The sequence below is a fragment of the Dicentrarchus labrax genome, unplaced genomic scaffold (assembly GCF_905237075.1).
Source record: "Dicentrarchus labrax unplaced genomic scaffold, dlabrax2021, whole genome shotgun sequence".
Taxonomy (NCBI): domain Eukaryota; kingdom Metazoa; phylum Chordata; class Actinopteri; family Moronidae; genus Dicentrarchus; species Dicentrarchus labrax.
This window is the reverse complement of record NW_026136709.1, coordinates 6,095,368-6,117,819: the sequence shown is the minus strand read 5'-3', so window position 1 is coordinate 6,117,819 and position 22,452 is coordinate 6,095,368. Positions and strand designations below refer to the sequence as shown.

At 42.5% G+C, this 22,452-nt stretch overlaps 1 protein-coding gene across 5 annotated transcripts in view; it reads left to right on the top strand.

Moving 5' to 3' along the window:
* LOC127369479 (partitioning defective 3 homolog) overlaps nucleotides 1-22,452 on the top strand; it is a 333,391-nt gene that overhangs the window by 87,178 nt on the left and 223,761 nt on the right. For all 5 annotated transcript variants that reach the window (XM_051410908.1, XM_051410907.1, XM_051410906.1 and 2 more), the window contains exon 3: nucleotides 17,972-18,146. In XM_051410908.1, the coding sequence (XP_051266868.1) occupies nucleotides 17,972-18,146 (175 nt within the window). The remainder of the gene's footprint in view (nucleotides 1-17,971; nucleotides 18,147-22,452) is intronic.

Below are 22,452 nucleotides of genomic sequence, written 5' to 3'. Positions count from 1 at the left end.
CTGTTCATAAATATTACTTACTATCTGACCATTGTGTCATTCTGTTTCCCAGTATTGTAATGTTACGAATGTTATCACTGTTAAGACATCTACTATATGCCTGCTCGTGGAAGCAAGCCCCCAGGAATGGAGCTGGGCTGGTGTAGAGGCTGCACAGGGTATTGCAACTTCTGCATTCATCAAGTGAGCCACACTGGCCCAAAGTAATATTTGGAAAGTCTAGAAGAGCCATATAATGACTTTTATTTTTTCATGTGTGCTGGGAGCCAACAGGAAGCCAGCGAGCTTGCCCAGTGGAAGACTCAGACTCGCAGCAACCGGCTCTGCTGGAGAAGGATGTGCGCATGCTCTATGGGCTCAAAAATGCACAAGGAAGCCCATGGAGGCTTTTTGGTGTAGGTGCCCAGTGAGCAATTTTCATATAAATGAATGGGGGAGCATCTTTGAACACAGTATCCAGTTCTCCTTCATACATACACGGCTGATAGAGGGATCTCTCCTCTGCTGCACTTCCTGAGGTTTCTTCCTTTTTCCTTATCAAAGGGTTGTTTTTTGTGGGTTATTCCTTATAACATAGATAGATGGTATTGTATACTGTACTGATTGTAAAGCCCTTAATTACAATTTGCTTGACATGAAACATGATTTGTAGCGAGGGCCCATTGCTGTAGTGTGCTTTCTAACCACTGGATGCCATTACTGCACACGCCTCTAGTGTGATCACTCTGACCCAATTCTGTTTATGTGTGGAAAATAGCATCAAAAAAGCTGCATCACCTTACAGAACGGAATGCTTTTGAGGTAAAAACCTTTGCCGCACATGTGAAAATGCAACTTGTCTTCAAAGCCCTCCACAAAGAGTCATGCGGCGTGGCCTCCTATAATATATCCAGGACACATTTTCAGATCTTGGTCGGCGGTCGTGATTCATACAGCAGCGGTTTGTCTTTGTTTTGGTGGTAATGAGTGCCGCGGCAAGTGCCTAATACAACCTCGCTGAAGGGGGCAATGGTGGGAACCCGAGCCAAGACAAAACCGCTGGCGCCAGTCCCACATAGCGATAATCTGGATGGGGTGGAGCCTTTGGAGATCAGAGCGCAGTGCTGCTTAGCTGTTTCTTTCCCATGGGACCCTTAAAGTAAAGGAAAAAAAATATCACGAAACAGCATGCAGTTTCAGCGTTTATTCATTAAAAACTATTTCAATGCAACTTTATCCACCTAATTCCAAAGTTTCAGCCAAATATTTTTCCAGGTTTGAATCTGGGGTAGGAATTATTCTATATTTGCCCTTCCCTCAATTTTTACTCACAATTATCTGCAACCACTGTCTACCTCCCAATCATTAGGCTAACCAACAGTAGTCTCAATTCCCAGCCCAGTGTCTTAAATCCCCTTCCTGCCATAAGTGGCCATATTTCCTACTTCTAATTGCATCCAGCCGTTTGGAATCAGACCTGAATGGTTGTTTAGGTGTTAATTGGTTTGAAGGACTGCTAACAGGAGACAAACGGGAGAAAGGTGAATTAGGACGGTGCATGTGGCCCATAAATAGCACGGTGTGGCCTGGGCGCTGTCATGCCCTGTTTTGGGGTGTTCTGGCTTATGTTGTCCATAAGGTGGCCCTGGAGAAAAGACACACACATGCATACACACTTATGGTGTATCTTACCAACACATGTTCTTGTGTTTTGTCTGATGCAATGATCTGAATTTCCATATGTAAGTTAATGACCTTGGTCTTTGCTCTAAATCATTCATTCTTTACATCAAACATGAAATTTAACAATAGCCTTTTACATTGAAAGAAAGTGCAGATTTACAGCTGCTTATCAGATTTTCCAAGGACAGTTGGATGTCTGTACTCCTCAAAATGGTAAAAATTTCACCCACACACAGCACACTCAAAGTAACCTCTTGCTTGTGCCATTGGCTCTTCACTCATCCATAGTCGTCATAGTCACCGTCTTCCTTAGGCACACAATTAATTCATAAAGTCTTCTATAAAACATGACTTAGGGGTGGAAACATGGTCACACAGCTCATGGAAAGCTCACATTTGGCCACCTCTGCTTGTATCGCCCCTCTCTTACTGTAAAAGAAAGCTCTCAAGTGCTTCTCTTGCATCCCACCGTGACCACTTTAGATACTGGGCCAAGGAAATAATGCAGTTCAAACATCCTGCTTTAGATGACTGTGAGATGACTGTGACCTTACAGAGACATTGTTAGATGTCTATGAGAAGACAGTATGGAAAACGTCTGAGCAGTGATTGCTGTTAGAGCTTCCAAATAGCAGATTATGCTATACTCTAAGTCTTAGACCTGTGCATATCTGGAGCTTAAATAAAACATTCTCTGACAAAGACCTCCGTGTCAAAACATGACTTAAGGATCAACCAAGTTCAGTGCCTCGACTCCTCAAACAAACTTCAGTCTAAAGAAGTTTTATTTGGAGTGCTCTTGTCAATGAGCTCAGTGTTTGAAGTAAACTTTGGACTTTCCAGTGTCTGGTTAACAGCTTTCCTTTAATGTCGTCAAAAATATTTCTCTCCCAGAAGGTATGTTCTCTGTAGCTTCCGAAATTATGGACAGGTTTTACATCTACTTAGAATTTGTCAGGAATCTCTTTCTTAACAAGTGTCACTGGGTGTCAAAGCTGCTGTTTTCCTGCTGAGAAATCTGCTGATTCTGTTCCTTAAAAGCTGCAGCTTACACATCTTCTGAGGGATGAGATTATGCTCTTGAGAGGCTTGCTGTTGCACCTCAAGACACTGCTGCCTTACCCTCCTGCCAAGGCCTATTTTCTACGCAGATCAGCTGTCCACCTGCTAGAAGAGCTGACATTTTGGCTCTTGCTGCATGCTCCACTTTCCAAAGGAGTCTTTGAGAACGGCTGAGGGGATTTGCAGCTGTGTACAGCAAAGGGGAAGCTGGATCTCCAGCTGGTGTTGGCATGGTGGTGGGACAGAGCAGGCTAGTGTTCCTCTGGCCAAAAACACTTGCCTCTGTGTTGTGGAGGGATCGAGTGTCAGTGAACATCTCTCTTTCTGCGTCAAGCTTTTCCTATGAGTCTTTGTTTTATTCTTTTCCTTGAGTTACTTCCACACCTTCCCGGAATGCTCAGTTCCCACAAGTGATGTCCAAAAGTAAGATCTGAATCCTGATTGGTGTCAGCTACTGTATTGACAACAATTTTTTTAACTTATTAATGCTTTATTCAATCATCGACATTATACAGATGACAGGAATGACACAGGAAAAGGTCCCTGACAAGACATGAACCAAGGATGCTAAGGTTCATGATTAGCACTATGTATGCAATGTTAACCAGCAATTACAATGGAAAGATACTATGTCAGACTAGACTTTTCAGTGATTACACCTACAGTTTTGCCCAATATATAATGCTGACCTTAATCCTAAACATCCAGATAACATTAAACAGTCCTTGACCATGACCCTTTTCCAAACCTCTTCTTAATTAGGGCTTCTTAATAAATCCCAAACCCACTTCTTTACATTTAATTTAAGAATCTCAAAAACCTACAACAGAATGCCCTCACTTAAAATGTCTAGAAGTAAAATTGTTTTGAACTAAAGAACACAATCACACACAAAAACAAAGTCACACACACCTATAATCACTTCCTCACACCCTTAGCTCCGGTCCTTTATTCACAGCCACTGCCTGCCTTGGCCATGTCTGTCTAATAGCTTGGCCATGTCTGTCTAATAGCTTTGTAAATTAACTGTAAGGCTTCAGTGGAGAAGCTCATTTATCGCTCCATATTCAGATGATGAACTTTGCTAGAACCGATAGCTAAAATAAAAGCCAACCCTCTTAAGATTGGCCAATTGAGATACACGATTTGTGCAAAGAGATATTGAGATGATAAGTGAACGGTAATGTGAAGGAAGACTGTGGTGAAGGTTGAGTTTTGAATAAGAAAAAGAAAGAGTGATGAAACAGAGAGACAGAGAGATAAATGTTGTGTTAAGCAGAGACTACAAAACTGTCAGTAAAAGAAAGCAAGAGCAAACATTTAAAAAGAAAACGGCATGAAGAAATAGAGAGGAAGTTTGGACAGACAAGAGTAGAGAATATGAGTGTTGATTCTCAGGTTGTGGACTCAAGAGAGGTGCAGAGCTTCTCCTCTCCATCCCTGACAGTGGCTGACAGCATGATCCACCTGCTGATTTATATTCATGCCACCATGTGCGAGCCGGCACTGAGTTCTCTGCCATCTTGTGAAGTGCAGGTCTTTATTTTACCTCTCCATCTATCTCTCTTTATCTCCCTCTTCATCCCATGGCTGAAAATCTCTTTGGTGTTTTGTATAACCCTCTCCGTTCTGGGCGAGCATGAACAGTTGGATGTTTTTTTCTGTATGCAGTGGGTTTTACCAAAGTTATGTGTTGTGTATTAGAATGAATTTTGCCTCCAGGCTGCTACTCTCACAACTATTTGATAAGTCTCAGACTCAGCGCCAAGTCTTGACAGGTAGTATCCGCAATGACCTTACTGACTATTTGGATGCGTTGGGTAACTTCTTGTAATTATGGTGCCGTTTGATGTGTGCTATTGACTGACAAATACCGTTAAACACCACCTATAAATTATGACAGATCTGTGTTGCCAAAATGTTAGAAGACAGTAACTGCAAAGCGGATGTTGACAGGTATGAACCCAGGTCTAAACAGGCCTCCAAGCACTGACACATACAAGTACAGTAACATCAATACCGTTCATAGTCACATAGTATAGATACATAGACATCTGTGCGTCTGGAGACGGTTAGTGCATTGCTTTGATTTGCAGAGAAAAGAGGAGACAGCAGTAAACGGTCGCTGTGGTCTGCCCTACGGCCCGTACTTGTCGTCAGCCCTGCCAATTAAGCGCTGATTAGGAGGTGGAGCCGAATCACTGACGCCTAACTACTCATTGCCAAGACTCCAACCTCACCCTGTTCACCTATTCACCTTCACCTTACACACCACAGAAAACACACCTCCACCAACCTCCCTGAAAACCTCACTGAGAACAATTGTATTTCAAGTTCAATTCTTCCAACATGCAATACACAATACAAAAATTATTATTATTATTATTATTATTAATGTTATTGTAGAATAGAGACGTGTATTCGTGTGAAAAAGCGAGTGTTTTTAATCTGTGAAAAGTAGATTTTCATATACAAAGGCACAGGTTTTTAAACTATTCCATACATAAGCCTTAAATTGACCATCTGAAAAACTGTTGGGGCTAGAGTAAGCCATTTAAGCTTCCTAAAATAATCATATTCCACTTTTGTACATAGATTGGGGTTTTATAATGACTTGAAAGGTAAACGTATTCAAATAAGGGAAGTCACTCCACTTGTTTTATTATAACATCTAGTTTTTTCTTTTTCTGATTCATTTACATTCTAACATTAGTTTTTTCATCAGAAAAAAAAATGCGCTTTTATTTAATTTTTTTTACAGTTTCTTGAAACAGTAAGGAGTAGAGAGATTTGGAAATTCAACATTAGATTCAGTCTGAAGATATTGTTCTCACTCCACCATTTTCTCAACTCTCCCAACACCTCAATCTACCTCAGCTTCCTCAAATTAACGTACACTCTGTCAGGCTACGGGTCTCAGATTGGCCCCCTCCAGTCTTCAACCTACAAACCAGCTCAGCCCAGATCAGTGCTCTGCTCAGCCCAGCACAGCTTCTCAAGGTTGGGCCAAGGAGAAACTGCAGAATGGCAGCTCTTGCCATCTGTGTAATTTGGAACCTGACCCATGTCTGACCATGTAGCCAGGTACATAAGAAGACAGACCTACATATGACCAGATTTAGATTTGGATGGTAAAAGAGATAGTGAGTTATTTCTCTTTTATCAACATAAAAGCTGTGTTGTTTTCTTGTGTTATCAGTATGTGACTTGTTTTCACAGATGATGGTCTTGGTAAGTGCGAGAAATATTAAGGCTGACTTTGCCTGGCATAGCTATGTTGTTTGTTTTCACTGAGGTCGGCTTGGGCACTGATGGACGCTTGAAACCCCCCCAAAACCTCAACACCAGCAATAATACCCCATATCCTCAACCAATTAGTCTTCCCCCGCATATCTGACAGCTACAGAGTTTTCCTTTCAAACACAAATATTGTTCCTCCCTCAGTAGAAGCCCCAGTCATGGGAACCCTTTGCCCTCCAAGCAACGTCACCCTCCCTTCTCAAGGTCGTCAAAAACTAACCAACCAGTCCCCTGGCCTCTCGCTAACTAACTAGCCTACTAGGCTGTGACATCTTCATCTATCACAGCCTTGATAAGGGGTATCTTTAATTACACCCTCCTCTCCCGTGGATCTGTATCTCTTTTCTTCTCTGCCTCTAACAGACTCCCATCCATCCATCCATTCTTAAAGATCCCTCCCAGGGAAGGCTATAGCATGTCACTGTCCCAATGCTCGGGACTCAGTAAGTCGATCCAACAGGAAATCAATAGCAGGGCCTAATGCTGAATAATTGAGGTTACTGGAGTTCAGCAGCACTCCCCAGACATACACCCCCACCCTGTCTTGTAACCTCCCATTATGCACAGGGTGGGGCGCACTGTGTCCTCATGTCCCTTCTCTCGCACCAAGAGTACAGATACATTTGTTTGAGTTATTGACCAGTTGAACACTAGGGCGCTACTTCATTCTGTTGCTCTAGTACCTATCCAGTCATGGAATTATTGTTCTTTAGCAAGAGGGCTTATCCTGTGAAGCAAAAAATGTCTCTCTTGAGATACATACTGCCGATGTAGAAAAAACTGCACTTTTGAGAGAAATCTAAATGGCCCTTTGTGTAAAACCTGACATCCATTTAATCTACCTTCACATCTTGTGGTACCACATCTCATAGCACACCCTAACCCTAACCCTAACCCTATTTCTCTGTGTTCTTTTGCCAGAGCATGTAGAAGCAGGAGAGAGTACAGTTACTTGCATGGTACTTGGAGTGTGACGTGCACTAGAGGGCACAAGTTGCCTTGCTAAGACACCAACCTCCAGTTGGAAAGAACAGAGTGGCTGAGCTGAGAGGTGGACCTCTATTCAAAAGGGTGTTAGGAGAGAGAACATAGAATGAGGGACTTGATGAAATGTTTAACCTTTGTGATGAAGCGCTAACAAAATGAAACCCATTTAATCTTTGGCATGTTTTATTCAAGTGTACGTCTGAAGCATGAGTGAGTCGTTTTGTCCTTTGTGATGGCTGTGCACAGAGCACAGGTCTTTTCTAGCAAACACTGAGGTTTGAGTTATTCTTAGCTGTCAGTGTTTTCTCTGACAGTGTTTATGTAAGCTGTCAGTATTAGTTTATTTATGACAAATAGAGAGCCGACCTGTTCGTCTCAGTCTTTGAAAAGAGCTAGACCGAGAAGTTGAAGTAGTCACCTCTGACACAGAAATAGACAAAAAAGACCAACGGCATGAGCCCAACTCTCAAAAGCCTGCACTCACTGCAGCTATAACCGATATCCTGCACATTTGGTGTGTTTCTAGATGCCTTTGCTTTCTCTTCAAACATTACAGTAAAGGCTTATAGTCGCTTCTATTCCTCTTCTCACTTCTGGAAACTACATGCACGTCTCCAAGCAGCTTCTTTTAGACTCCAGGAAGCAAGAATGCAACACGCCATATCACGCAGACTTCTTCACAGCCAGAACCTTAGTGCCATAGAGGTGCTGAGCTCTGTGAAGTGTTGGTGTGCTTGGCTTCAGCCCATGGCAGCCACAGAAACAGCACCGAGAAGAGGAAGCAGCAGAAAAACACACTTGATATCTCAGTAACCTGTGTCCTTGTTATTCAGTCTGAAGCCTCATTGCTGAGTCTCTTGCTGGTGTTACACTCTTCACACAGCATCATCCTGCCTTGTGCATGCCTTGATGCTACACATTTTTGCACGTACCAGAACCTCTCACACCTCAGTCCACCATGTACAGCTGGCTGGTTCAGAAATGTATTAAATTAGGCCTCTACTAAATACATAACACATAGCAACAGTTAAAAGGAGGGTGTTTAGCGTTGTCATTAACACCTACATCTGTCTAAAGAGTTATGCACTATGTGAGAAGCATCCACACACACTTCTCACACAGACACACACTTGTGATGGTGTTTAGTCTGTCAGGTTGTTCTCTTTGAGCACACTGCTGTAATTGCTCTCTTCTACTCTAACATACTGGGTGTACACTTCTCTCTCACAAAGCAAAGCCTGTGTGTTCCCTCATGGGCACAAAGTCATTTCTTTGTTGTCTTCTTGTGTGTTTCGGTGTGTTAGCAAGAGTATGTGACATATCACATTGTGTGTTTACCTCCCTACACAAACACAAATAAGGACAAGCATCCTCTCTCCCTGCTTCTCTTCCTCCGTCTTCGTTTCCTTTCCCTCCAGGCTAAGGCCACTCAGGCCTGCAGATGGCAGATAATGACAATGCTGTCCCCACCGGCTAGTTGTGTGTGTGTGTTTATGTGCACGTGTGTGTTGTGGGTGTTGGCTCTGCCTCAGCTCAGTTCAGTGCCAACAGTGGGGTGTTTAGCTCCACTTGGCCATCTCTTTGCTAGCTAACTAGATGGCTGGGTGACTGGCTAGCTGAACACTGTTAAACCAGTGGCTGACATACTAGCTAATACATCGACTGATCGGCTGACTAACTGGTTGCCTGGCTGGGTGACTGACTAGCGGAATGGCTCAGGAGCTTTGAATTTGTTGACTTACGCATTTGCTGAATGTCTGGTTGGCATATGTACTGGATGATTAGCTGTCTCGCTGAGCACCTGACAGGCTGATTGACAAGCTCATTGGTTTAGTGACCCAACACTGGCAGTCGCTCAGCTAAAAGATAGGCGTGTGTGATTGTGTATGTGGGTTTTAAGGACCGTAAGTAGCCTTTTTCTTTTACCTCAGTCCGTGGCTGCGTGTATTTTAATGCCTGAAAGAGAAAAAGGTATTAAGCTCCACTAGCTTAATAGCAATTTAGAGTTGCACTTCCATAAAGTTTAGGGACTTATGAGAGAGAGGGAATTGGTCATGTGCTCCTTTACCAGGAGCTAATCTAGCCCCGCGTATTATCTGTTTTAAACAATAAGTTTTATTGTCTCCAGTTTTCCTGATTGGAGATAATTAATATAAACTGAGAGAATTCATTGCTACTTCTGTAAGTGTGTGTTTCATACATTAGATCTGCCCTACTGAAGGAATGTAAACTAAAACTTAGGGGAATCAGTGAAGAGAAGAGAAACCATTGGCATGTAAAAGAAATATTGGTGTGTGTGAAACACCCTATCTAGAGCCAGTGTTTGGTTTGTCTGTTCTGGGCTACTGTAGAAACATGGTGGTTCAACATGGCGGACTCTGCAGAAGAGAACCCTCTCTCTCTGCAGATAAAAAACGGCTCATTTTAAGGTAACAGAAATACAGTAATTCTTTTTCAGGAGATTATACACTAATAAAAACATACCTATGAATATTATATTCAATTTCTGCCAACAGATCCTCCTAAACGTTACACACTGGACCTTTAAATTTCATCATTGAATTCAAGTTGAATGCAGAACGCAGCAACATATTACTTGAAATTATTTATGTATTCCAAGCGCATTCGTCAAGCACATTGAGGTATTTGTTTTGAAGTCTATTTTACAAGTTCAAAGCTCTTCTCTTTGCATGTAAAGTAGTCTGTGCACACATACAGCCTCTGTTGCTGGTCCATGGCCCCGGGCTATCAAGCACACGGGGCCATCACAGGTGACGGGGCAAAGGCCACCCAAGAGGGAGACCAGCTCCCTAATTTGGCAACAATATATGCACCTCAAAGCCATGAAAGTCAATCTTAATCCCTTGTTTCATATTGGAATTTTGTTTAGATCTATACTGTGCCTACGGGTTGAGATTTCTGAATGAATATGACATGTGAGTGTTTTTTGGTAGACACAGCTCACTTCTTCGTTGTTGTTTGTGCAATTGATACATATTTTTTAAAAATAGATCACTCTCAGCACACACTAGAAAGCCTTCATAACCCAAAACAAACATAACCAACAAGTTTTCACTACCAAGTCATCAAATACTGCAGCGTGGTCAGTGGTTCTCTGCTTCAAATCTGATACTGTAGGTTCCCTCTCGTCATTTCTGGACGCACAGGGCTCTGTGGGTAAGTTAGCAACAATAAATATGCAATGTCCACTTAAACTTTCAAAATAAAGCTTGTGTAGTGGACGTTGTGAAACAGTCACAGTTTGGTTAGGTTTAGAAAAATTCTTTCATTAGCTTTAGCTACAAAAGCTAGCTAGGATCAGCCACAAAAACTACTTAGTTAGGATGAGGAAAAGTTTGTAAATGTTACATATGTGACATAACTTACATACTTAACTTCAAAGAAGTTGTTTACTTTTGGTTTCATGTGGGACAGCACTCTCCTGTTTGTTTGAGCCATCTATCCACTTCACCACCTCAAAGTGTGGACTTACACGCTCGTTACCTGACTCCGACCGTGGCCACATCCCGAAATGATGTTAGAGGGGTGTCTACAGGCTGACATAACCCACAAAATGAAACAAAAGTAAAAATCTACACTGGCTTTCTATGTGTCTCTCTTATTGTTGTCAGCAACGGTGTCTGTTCAGATATCTCCAGTCCACTATTTGCAGCTCTCTATCAGTGTTAGATGTGAGCTCTTGGTGTCATCCTCTGAGGATCAAACAGAAAGGGCTTTTCTCTAGATCTTTTCCCTAACACCCAGAGACAGATAATGCCTAAATAATTAGGGCCAGTGTGTATGACACGACATTCTTAACGATCGGGTCTGGCCTTGTTAAAGGTATGAAATACCTGATTTCCATCTTTCTTGACTACAGAGGATGTATGGCCTTGTCAAGGATACGGCCCTCCCTCTCTGTCTGCTCCACTCCACTTTCTGCTTCTCATTCCCTCCGTCTCTTTCCACCAGGGAGGCCTGAAATGTTTGAAGCTTTCCCTTTTTTCTTTTGGCCCTCTCTCTCTTTCTGTGCCGAGGTCCCTGGATGTGGAGTTTTTAATTACTCTCTCCTGGCTTTGTGCATAACCAATGAAAGATTGAAGGGCACTTCCCTCTGAAAGGCACTGTTAGAATATGGGTTTTTCTAATGCCATCGCTTTGGGAGAGGAATACTAATACACAAACTGTGACTTTTTGTGCTTTTGTGTGCATCTGCAGTTTAAGTGTGTATTGGTGTGCTCATGTACTCATATCTGTGTGTGTGTATATTTGCGAGTGCGGCCCCTAGACAGACTGTCTGGTCGTTGTTTTGCATGTGAATCAGGGCAGGGGAGGAATGGCATTATTAGATTGGGTATGCAACATGGTGGGGCTGAGCTGTATGAAGACTGGAGGAGCAGGTAGGTCCGCTGAATTGATTAGATTCCTTTAAGTCCTGTTTGAGGGTGCAACACCTCAAGGTCAAATCAATATAAGATATCATAAACAAATGATTAGACTACACAAACTGTTTTGGGTACAGTCTGTGATTTTCTGTACATTCAACCTAAAAGTACAATGTCCTTCAAAGCAACAACGCATGTAGCTGAAGAATATTTTAGACTACATTTGTGAAAGCTGTGGCACAAAGTGAATTGAAATAGGCAAACTCTAAAAATGAATACATCTCTGTACATCTAGAATGGAATAGGATAATTAATATGATTACATTTTAAAATATAGACGTGTTGATGGAACAAGATTAGTTCAGCATTATTCCATGTGTCTGTGCAGTGTTAATTAGTGTCAGGTGATTGATGGTAATTTAGCCCATTGAGGTCATAAGATGCTCATCATGTTTCTGCTTTCTTATGGACACCCACCCTAATTGCTTTCATGAATATATCATCATTTTTCCCTCCCTTGCTCCCTCCTCTTCCGCTCCCCCTTTCACTCTTAAGTTGCAGAAAGCAAATGTCTATGTGCCTTCAAGAAAGTGTTATTTATTTCCCAGGGCTGAATAGGCTTGAATTGTGCATGTGACCACAGGGTTATAAGGTATTAATATACACGGCAGAAAGCGAAGGGGGCGTAGTAGGAATTTTTCCTTCGGTCAGCACTGCGTAGGTAGTGTTCACACAGGGCTCCCTAATATGTGTGAATTCATTTCCCCCAACACAGGAGGAAAACTTCAAAGGCAGGCACGAGAACTTGGCCGACTGGATTTGAAAGGGATGAGTCTCTAATCTGGTTAAACTTTGCTTGCTCTGTATATTTTCTCACTGACTCTTCACCCATTCTCTCTCTAACACCCCTCCCACCTTGTTTATTTTCTTTCAGCAATGAATCTACCTTGTGAGCTGCTTTGCTTCAAAAAGTGAAAGAAATGATGACTTAATGTTTCAGCTAGAACAGCAGCATAAACCAATCTCAGGACTTGCGTTTGCTTGTTTAGGGATTATATTTCTTTAAGCCTGTCATCTTCCTGCCTCCTCCCCTCTCCTTCACACCGCCCTCTTTCACTGCCCTCGCACACCATCGCTGTTATAAATGGGAGGATGTATTCCATGTGTCGCAGCATCTTTACGCATTACATTTGCTTTGCTGTGTGTGTCATCATTTCAGGTCTTGCCTTAGCAAGCCTTCAGGGCGCTCTTCCCTTGCATCAACCCCATGTGACAGCACCTGAAATATGCATATGTTTCTGAGGCTCTGCAGGGTGCCATTTGGAATGCTAGCGATGGCAGGCCAGAGTGCTCAAGACCTATTCTCTGAATATTTGATGGTCTTAATGAGCAGGAAAAATACAGGACTAAGCACTTTGTTGGTTTGCTCGACTCTCGGCGTGTGAGAAATAATGGACGGGAGGAAAGAATGAAATATTGAAAACTCTGTAATAACTCTACAGTAACAGGAGGAAGGTTTCTCCATTGTGATGATGCCTAAGGTCATGAAAAAGTTACAAGTAAAGGTCACATCCTCTTAGAGGGAAATGAAAAGACCACGTACAGTCACTGCAGTGAAGTGTAAATCATATCAGGGCTGCATTGAGTTGATCTGTGCATACCGATAGATGATCAAAAGTCTTTGATGTATGCTTAAAGGGTCCATGACTGATAAATGGCGAGTGTCGAAGGGGGCAAATGGATGGATGGACAGATGGATGGATAGATGAGTGGTGTGTGGATGAAGGATAGTGGCTCATGGTTATTACTCAACAAGTTTAGAGTTGCAGTTTCTGGTGGAGTAAGTGGCTTTCACAGTTTCCACTGCTACTGTACCTGTAATAACTTTGCGCCCCTGGTGCCCTTGCAATAAAATGATGATAAATGATAGGGAGGGAGGATGAAACCTGGACTGTGTGTGTGTGTGTGAGGGTTTGTGTGAGTTTGTGTTTTCTGGCAGAGACAGTATATGTAAGTTACCTCAGCAATGATGCATTGCATAACTTAACTTATTCATCATAACAATTAATTCATTGACCAAAGTGTTGCACCTTCAAAGCACAAATAGAAGTGGAGGAATCAGGGAGGGTAAACTCATCTCAATACATGCAGCTTATCTGCCTATTATTTAGGTTATAGTCACTGCTTATTAGTAACATACAGCATTTTGGATTGGAGGGGAAAAGAAAAAGCACGACAGACAAATGAATAAATATTAATCTAGCCTCTAGGGGTGACTTTTTGTGCAGCAATAAATATTCACAGCAGGACGTAGCGTGGCACGACTTTGGATGTTCTCTTTAATTGAAGGTGTGGATTGAGCGGACAGGTTTCCCGCGGGTTGACTCATGTCAGCCGTCCCTTCCACTCGGCTGTGAAAAAGCTGTAATGGCAGATATGGATTAGCGTCAGAGCATTGCAGGGCAAGTTTTACATGTCTCTGGTGGCACTGCCAACGCTGCTCCCTGACTACTAATAACCTCTGTTGTCTTGTGTCTTCGTAGCGTCGCTTGGCGAATGCTTTGCGACGGCTGTTTTGTACCGGTGCCAGTCCTAATGCCCAGGCTTCCTGGCAGATCAGAGGTGGAGGGGTGTGTTTGGTGAAGGGGGGTAAGGGGTGCGGGGCTCGTTGAAGAGAGAAAAAAGAGATGGAGAGAGGTTGTCAAAACAACTCCTTTCTCCCCTCCTCAGCTGCTTCCTCTCCGTCTCTTCTTCTACTCCACCCTTGCTGCCAAAAGCCGGAAAGAGATCAAAGGGGGCCAACATGAAAGGCATCCCTGAGATTCTGTTTTTCGGTGCCCTGTCTCCCTGCTCTCTCCGTTACAGATATGGAAATGCTGAATCCCAAATACAGCCTGTACCTAGGCTGCAGAGAATGCCCGGCCTCACTTTCTCTCTCTTTTCCCTCTCCTTTCTCTCCTCTCCTCCGCCTCGTCTCACCCCTTCATCATCATCTCTCTCCATCCTCTGCTCTTGCTTCTCTCCAGCAGCCCTCAGGCTTGCAGGTAGATAGCAGTTGATTGGCAGCTGCTGTGACAGTCAGTGGAACTGGCTGAGAGTGGATGAGTGTCAGCCTTGCTCCAGGGGCTTAAGGCAGCAGCAATGTTGTAGCTCCCTGCTGGAGAGAGAGAGGCCCATGAAATAAGACTCAGTCAGGTCTTCTCTTTTCCTCGCTTCTCTCAACTGAAGCAGGTAGGAGCTAAATAGGTTTTTCAAATCGCTCCAGAGTTTATCCTGAGACTGGAAACTGGAACATTTCTTCAACTCACATCCTGTCATGTGCTTTCCTTTGCTCTCTCCTCTTCTCCTACCTTTGGTTTTGATATAACTGTGTATTTTATTGTAGGAGGTAGCCTCTTGTTATTCAGGGGCTCTTAAAAATACTCTTTCACTGCCTCCCTCCCACTGTCCCTCCACTCTGAGTCCTCAGCCTCAGCTGTTACGCCACTTGACAATTAGCCATGCTGTTCCCGTTTGTGCATCGCTAAAAAAACTTTTTCCTCTTTTTGAAAAACTTCTGAATATAACTCGTCGCACAGCAGCCACGGGGGAAAGTGTGAGAATAAAGAAATTGAAACGTGAAATCGCCTCAGTTCTAAAGTGGCTGTGACCAATTCCCAGACGGAGGGAAGGCGCTTGTGTGATGGCTTAGCTCGGTCCCGTCAACAGTAAGAATTGCGTCAGTTTTCCCTCTGGCCAAGAGTGCCCCCTTCTCCACAGCACAGATAGAGTGTGTGACGATGGAGAGAGCTCGGAGAGAGGCGAGGAGAGGAGGAGGCTTCAAGGGGCCCTTCTGGCAGCCTATACCTCCTCCAAAGATGCTCTGCAGATGTGTGTTGATGATAAGTGTGTGAGTCAAACAGGGAGGTTTATGTCCATTCCAGCTCTTTCTTCCATCCTTGTTTGTGGTGTTTTGGTCACAGCCCAAATAACGGACTATAGGCAATGCTGGCATAACTGGACCTGGTAGATAAGCACACTTTGGAATCCAGAAACTTTTTTAGTTTGGTCACATCATTTTGTTTGATTATACTCATGGTTGACTATACTAATATGATATACATCAGTGCTAAAGACTTGATAAAATGATGAAGTTATGGTAACACCTATAGGCGTGTCTGCTGCCCATATCTTTCTGATAACTTAAACTATGCAATACTGAAAACCTTTTATTGGAGATTAATTAAACCTAAATGTCACGTAAACCTTCGGTGAACCAATCAAGAAGCAAAAAAGGCATCTACAGCCTGGAAATGAGAAATCTTCTTTCCAAAGAGTGGGAACCTTTTCTTGTCTCTTTGGGTTTAGGGGACGGACAAGCACTTCCAAGAGCCCATAAATATTGAATGCAATATAAATGCAGGCCTATTTGATTATGAAATGGAGGGTGTGTGGATGAGTTTTGCTGTATATGTCAGATACCCACAGAGTACTCTGGAGTGTCTTGTGAAAGGATGCAAGGCATAGCAAAGTGGACCTAATTAGAGGGATTTGGAATGTATTTAAAAATGAATCACGCCTCGCCGCGACACCAACAACGGTATTCACCACTTCTCTAAATGGGCAGCTGGCAGGCAGAGGGCTTGTCGGGTTGCTAAATACTCCCAGCAACATATGAATGGGAGGCCTGATTACTTTGTCACTAATGATTCATTGGCTAGCACATGCACTCAGGCAGTGTAAATACCTCTGGGGACAACCCTTCACTCTAGTCTGTGTTCACAGCCGCCTTGGCATCTTCACATAGCTGCTCCTTTCATCATTAATGCAAACTTTTTTTGTCAGAACATAACTTCATCCTTCAAAAAATTCTCCTGAAAGTTTTAACATCTTGTAAAGAAACCAGATATCAAAGTATAAGATGTAAAAATAAGGAAAACTACCCAACTTGCAACAAGGAAACACCACTTGCCAAATGTATCAATATTTATAGCCTATTAACTGTATTTGCTCTTAAACACAAAGCAAAGTATCTTTTTATGCCCTAAGACATGTGAATTTACACATTTACCAATGAGCAAACCTTCAGCAAATTACCTCCTCAAACTGCCTGATTTCTAATATTAAGGCCTTCTTATTTTGTAGCACCGGATCTCTCTCCTCTGTGATTGCCTCTCTGGCGCACTGAGCAAATTTGTGGTAAACCCTTACAACCTGAGGAATGTAATTTCAAGATCGGAATGGAACGTGATTAGAGTGAAATGGGTGAAGCCTTCGGTGATAGAGTACGTCTCAGAGACGGCATCGAGATGCAAGGAAACATCTTAGGGAAAAAAATGCAGTCTGCTTTAATTTTGCAAAGCCAGCATGAGAGATGTCGCTGTGAATTACAGCAACAGTAAACCACATGGGCATACTCACAGAAAGGCATAAATTCAAACACAGAGCACAAACACATACACACTTAAGCATCATCCTCTGCATATGAATTAAATAAAAAAGAAGAGAAGGGGCTTCTAAACTTGTTTATATGCAGATTTCCCTGCGTTGGGGTGATGAAAAACAGCAAATACATGGAAAAACACTTGTGTTATTTTTACCTTCAGATAAATACGATGCGGGATACAGGAAAGCTGTTTGCTCCCAACGGCGACTAATGCTTTCTTTGTTGGTTGCTCTCCCCACATCCATGGCCTTCCATTACATAGATTTGCAGGTAGCACAAAGACATGAAAAGGAACTCATCTCCAGTCTGTAATATACATACTATTGTTCTGTATAGCATGGTTCGTATCAGGCTGCAGCTGTATGATTGCTCTGTATGGATGGAATAAGAGGTTAATCTTCTTGTGAGAGGTTTAGTAACAGGTTGTGCTGGCAATGAAAACCACTTGGCACTGCTTCCTCCACTCCACCACTACAGGCTTTATGCTTTCATTGCTCTCTCCCTCTCTCTCTCTCTCTTTCTCTCTTTCTATCTCTATCTCTCTGTCCCTCAGTCCAGGAGCCTAAGAGTAAGCTTTGACTCATATGTAGTCAATCAGCATTGGCTGATCTAATTTTCTATATACCGGTGAAAGAGGAAACAGGGTCTAGTGTTTCTCGCACAGGATAATCCAGGCGGCTGTCTCTCTCTTGTTAAGTGGGCAAGTTGGCTATAGTGATGAGCAGTGTGTGTTAGACTCTGATAATTACGGGATGCTAGGGGGGAGTTCTCCCTATCTGGCCTGGGAAATGTGGCAACGTATCACCTTTGTGGGAATGGAGCAGCTGCTCGCCGTGGGAGCCAAACCTGGCAACCCAGAACACCCTGTGCTACATGACTGCAGATGTTGCAAGATTAGACTGTAGAGAGAGAGAGAGAGAGAGAGAGAGAGAGAGAGAGAGAGATGCTACCAGACTACCAGACTTACAACACGATTGACTGATTTGAGCTGAGGAAGATTACCTGAATGTGAAACTAATATACCCACACTTATATGCAGTCCATGTGCACCAATTCATGTATGTGCATATATGGACACATAACACATGCCTACATTTATCCCCCACAACCTGCTCTAATACACAAATAAATGTTTTCCTTCTCTCTCCAGCTGGTGGCAGTATATGAAGAGCAGGATCCTCACAATGGAGGTGATGGTACCAGTGCCAGCTCCACAGGTACACAGAGTCCAGAACCCTTTGCCAGTGACATGAGTTCGGCATCAGCCTTCCAGCCCTACCAGGCCAACAGTGAGATCGAGGTCACCCCAACCGCTCTACGGTCAAGTGAGTCTAATAAAAGTATCATTACATCACCACTAATAAGTCACTTCTGTGACTTTAAAACTAGCTATCATCATTGTGGTACCAATAAATGTTAATGGTACACAGAACAAACACATCCATTAAATACTCATGTATTTAGCTTATTATATACTGCTATAACTGCTAATAATCTAACAATGAAAAACACACAAAAAAAGAGCTTGAAGTGGATTTCCTACCACCTAGCAAAAAGCAACTGACATTGTTGAAAGGCATATTATAACATGCAAAAAAGTTAAAAATCAGCATCAGCATGACTAGCACCTTAAGTACTGTAATGTGTGTTTTTAAGAATGAGCAGGTAGTCTATGCCACCTGCAGGAATTCAAAATGCAAGGTTTTACATCAAGCTGTCATCTTTAAGCTAAAAGTTACTATGGGAAGCTGAGCATAACAAAAGGAACTGAATGCAAACCACATTCTGGACACACATGCACAACTGTTTTTACGTGTTAATAGCATAAAGACTAACTTGTAAGTGGACATTGAGAACCTGACTGAAACAATACCAAAATGCAACAAAGTAAACTTTTTTTACTCTGGCCAGCGTCTGTTTAACTTGACATGCTTCAGGTGTGTTGTGTGTGAGTCGAGTCTCTGTCAAGACTGTGCATTGTGCCCAGGGAATGGTGGTGTACTGACTCAGACAGACAGGTAGAAACAGAGACGACGGAAGAAATTGAGACACGGTTGGATTTTCAGTCATGCATGAGCTGGAGCACACATGCCAGAGCAAGGTGGACATGCACACACTCACAGACGGCACACACAACCAGAAACTGGCGCACACAAGTCAGTGACTCAGATGTTGCTCATGTCCACATATTCACATCCCATGAAGTGGAACCAGTGAGCTGATGCAGAGCTGTCTTAAACTTCAAAGAACATCCAAGACATTCAAACCCGAACTCACATAGGGGCATGGACTCACACATGCACTTGAATACACAGTAGACTTCACTCCCTACCCTAACATAAAAGAGCATCCCGGTTCAACCTGTCTGTTAGATGTATTGAAATTGTTCCAGAGCAAAGGCAATCTGAAAGTAAAACCAGTAGCTCAGAGTGAGAGGCAGGTTTGTTGGAAGCTATATGACCTGCTGTCAACTTGCTTCAAATATTGACTAGGTGTCTGAGAGATATGTCGTGTTTTTCATCGCTCACACAGACAAAGATGCTGCAGAACTGAGTAGCTTCTAAAACTGTTCATATATGATGGAAGGATGACTTAAACATGTCCTTCCATTGGACAAGATCGATTCAAGGCTGTGTTGGAAGCCTCTGCCCTGTTAAAGTGTCCTTGAACAAGACAATGAATCCAAGTTTGGCCCCTACTCTCGCACACTGTCCTCTCTGCCTCTTGGTGCGTGTTTGCATGGAAAGTTCACCTTATTAAGGGGTTGTCCAAAACCAGTTTGGTCTTGCTTTTTAGTAAATATAATTTTGGGCATGAACATGAACCTATAGCTACACCCTAACACTGCCTTTTCATGGTTGAAATTGCAGAATATGGTGGTAGGTTGTTGTACATTTACAGTAGCTATACAGAATATAGGGTAACTTAACAGCTGAACAAGCAAAGCATCTATCAGTGTTCATGTGAGTGAGTACACTTATTGACACCCTCCTGCTGCCCTCCACATCTTTGAATATGACTTCAGTCTGAGCTAGTTAATGATGAATTGTTCCAGTCTGCTGTTGTATAGCTGATCCTGACCTATGATCTCCTGGGATTCAAGCAAATAAAAAGTAATTATTTAATAGATGAATGACAAGTGACTTTTACTCACATTGGAACTTGAATTGTTTTCTAGTGGCAAGCATGTCATGCTTATGTAAGCCTACCCACCCACACAAACATACATTTCTAAGCCTACCCTTCACAGTAAATTGTACATTTTACATTAAAGGAATGTAATGACAAGATTGCAGCAAAAAAGAAGAACTGATTAATTTCTACACACTGCGTCTTTCATAGTGATTGGGTATATCTATGACAGTTTTTCAGAGATAATGACAGTGAAGAAGATAGATAGGAAAGAGAGACAGGAGGCTGTACCTTTGACTGATTAGGCAGTCTGGCAGGTAAGGCCAGTAATATTTTTTGTTTTGTGCGAGTTTTACATAAGTGCTGTATTACAAACAAGATGCAAGTGAGATTGCATTGTTTACAGGATACGATTGTTCCTCAGAGACTATGTTTAATTCATACTAACATTTTCCACTCCAATAGTACCTCAAAAGGTGTATATGTATGTAGTGAATACAAATTTATACCAGACTGACTGGTAACGTACACATGGTCAGGCAGATGAATAAGACAGACAGGCGATGGTCCCTCCAGAGATGCAGATGAGCAAATTACTGGCAGCAATATTGCATATCAGACATCAAAGTGTTGCAGCGGCGCCCTTGGCAGCTGTGCTCTGAGGCAGAGAATTATGGCTATTTAAAATCATCATCTTTTAGAGCCATATTGATTGTTTTTTCCCCTCCTACAACTCCCAAAGTCCCAAACTCTCTGTCTCGCTGTCTTTCTGTCCTCAACCCCTCCCTTTCCTCCGTCTTGGGAGCAAATTTTAGATTTCTATGCTAACATGTGCCGTGCAGGTCAAACTGCTAATAATTGGGTTGGAGATGAGATGTAAATTACAATAATGAATGTAATTTTCCCGTAATTATACGGACGCCGGAGCTGCCTCTGACTCTACTCACCACTAAATTCTAATCTTTCAGAAGTAAGAGAAAATGTCTGAAACTTTAAATTAACACTGGATCTTAATGGTGCTTGTAGCTTCGAAATTGAAAGTTCTGTTCTTTGTTGCTCAAGGAGTTTCACAGGGGTCCTTTTATTTGACCCAGAGTTGAGTTAATATAACTGGCAGGTTGCCATTTGTCAAAGTTTTTCTATGTTTAAACAGTTTCTTCACGAGTATAGACATAGGCTCCTGGGTGACAGAAATGGTGCAAAAAGTTGCAAGTTACAAGTTGTAAGGCTGAAACTAATTGAAGTAAAATATTTGAAGGCCGCTGTGCCAAGTGACCACTAGTAGTACTCTCTGTTTCTTCCACCTGTGGTCAAACAGAGGAGCAAATGGAGAAGACTCTGTGTTGATTATGTGGTTATTTAACTGTGGTGATTTATTTGATAATTAACACTCAATTATGATTGTCCAAATCATGGAGTACACAGTGCTGTTACAGTGGTTACGGATCAAGTTATGCTTGAACAGGATAAGTTCATACAACGTGTCATACGATCACGTCGGAAATTTAAAAGTTTTTCCAGTTCCCCCTGTCTAAAGCATCATTGTATCTACAACATTGAACCTAGGCTGTAAATATGTTGGATTTTGCTGATATCACATGTCTTCATGGCCTGAAGGACATTCCGAAGGATTAGTGTGAATTACATCCCTATGTGTGAAAGAGGTATTCAACAGATTACCGGTTTTGGACATCAACTTTAGCAATGGTGTGTTCCTTGAACTTTACTTTCATAAATTACTTTTATGTGATTGTTCCTTCACTGTGAGGGTTTTTTATTCTTAGGTATTTATCGGCTCAATGGCAATTGCTCAGGATATAGAATCCAGAAATGGGAGAAGCTAAGTGCTATTGACAGAGGTTAAAACTACCCTGACATTGATGTGGAGTGGCTTTAAAACAAAAGATCACAGTGATTGCAATAATACTTCCATGATTGACCCCCTGCCAATTTACAGATCAAACTAAAATATATACAGACAACCTGTCATTTTGCCTTTTACCCTGTGACCACTTTTCACCATTTTAGCTCCAGCCAATACAAACCTGCTTTCTGGTGCTTCTATCGATTAAAAAAACAACAATGTAGTGGCAAATTGTCCATTCCTTCACTGACCTGGTCTTGTGGTCCTTGAATCTCTGCTCCCTTGGTCCTTGAAGCTCTGCAGTGACAGGGTTGCTGGGAGGCCATTAGAGAGATTGCCTGTGCGGGGGGGTGGAGTGCGGACACCTTCGAAGAGGAGGGCCTTCATTTAATCAATTTGGCTTAGTGGTCTGCCACTGAGGAGGCTCCCTGCCGCCAGCCAAGGCCATATAAAAGTCACTACAGAAGAGGAGATGCACAGCGACACACTGACAACACACAACATAAGTGTACATAGTCCCTAACTTGTAAGTTAGCATGATCACCACATTCTTTAAAAACACAGAGCTGCTCAATTAAGACATTAGTTCCCATAGGCCCTTGTTCTGAGATAGTGTATGATGTATTTGTTCAGCA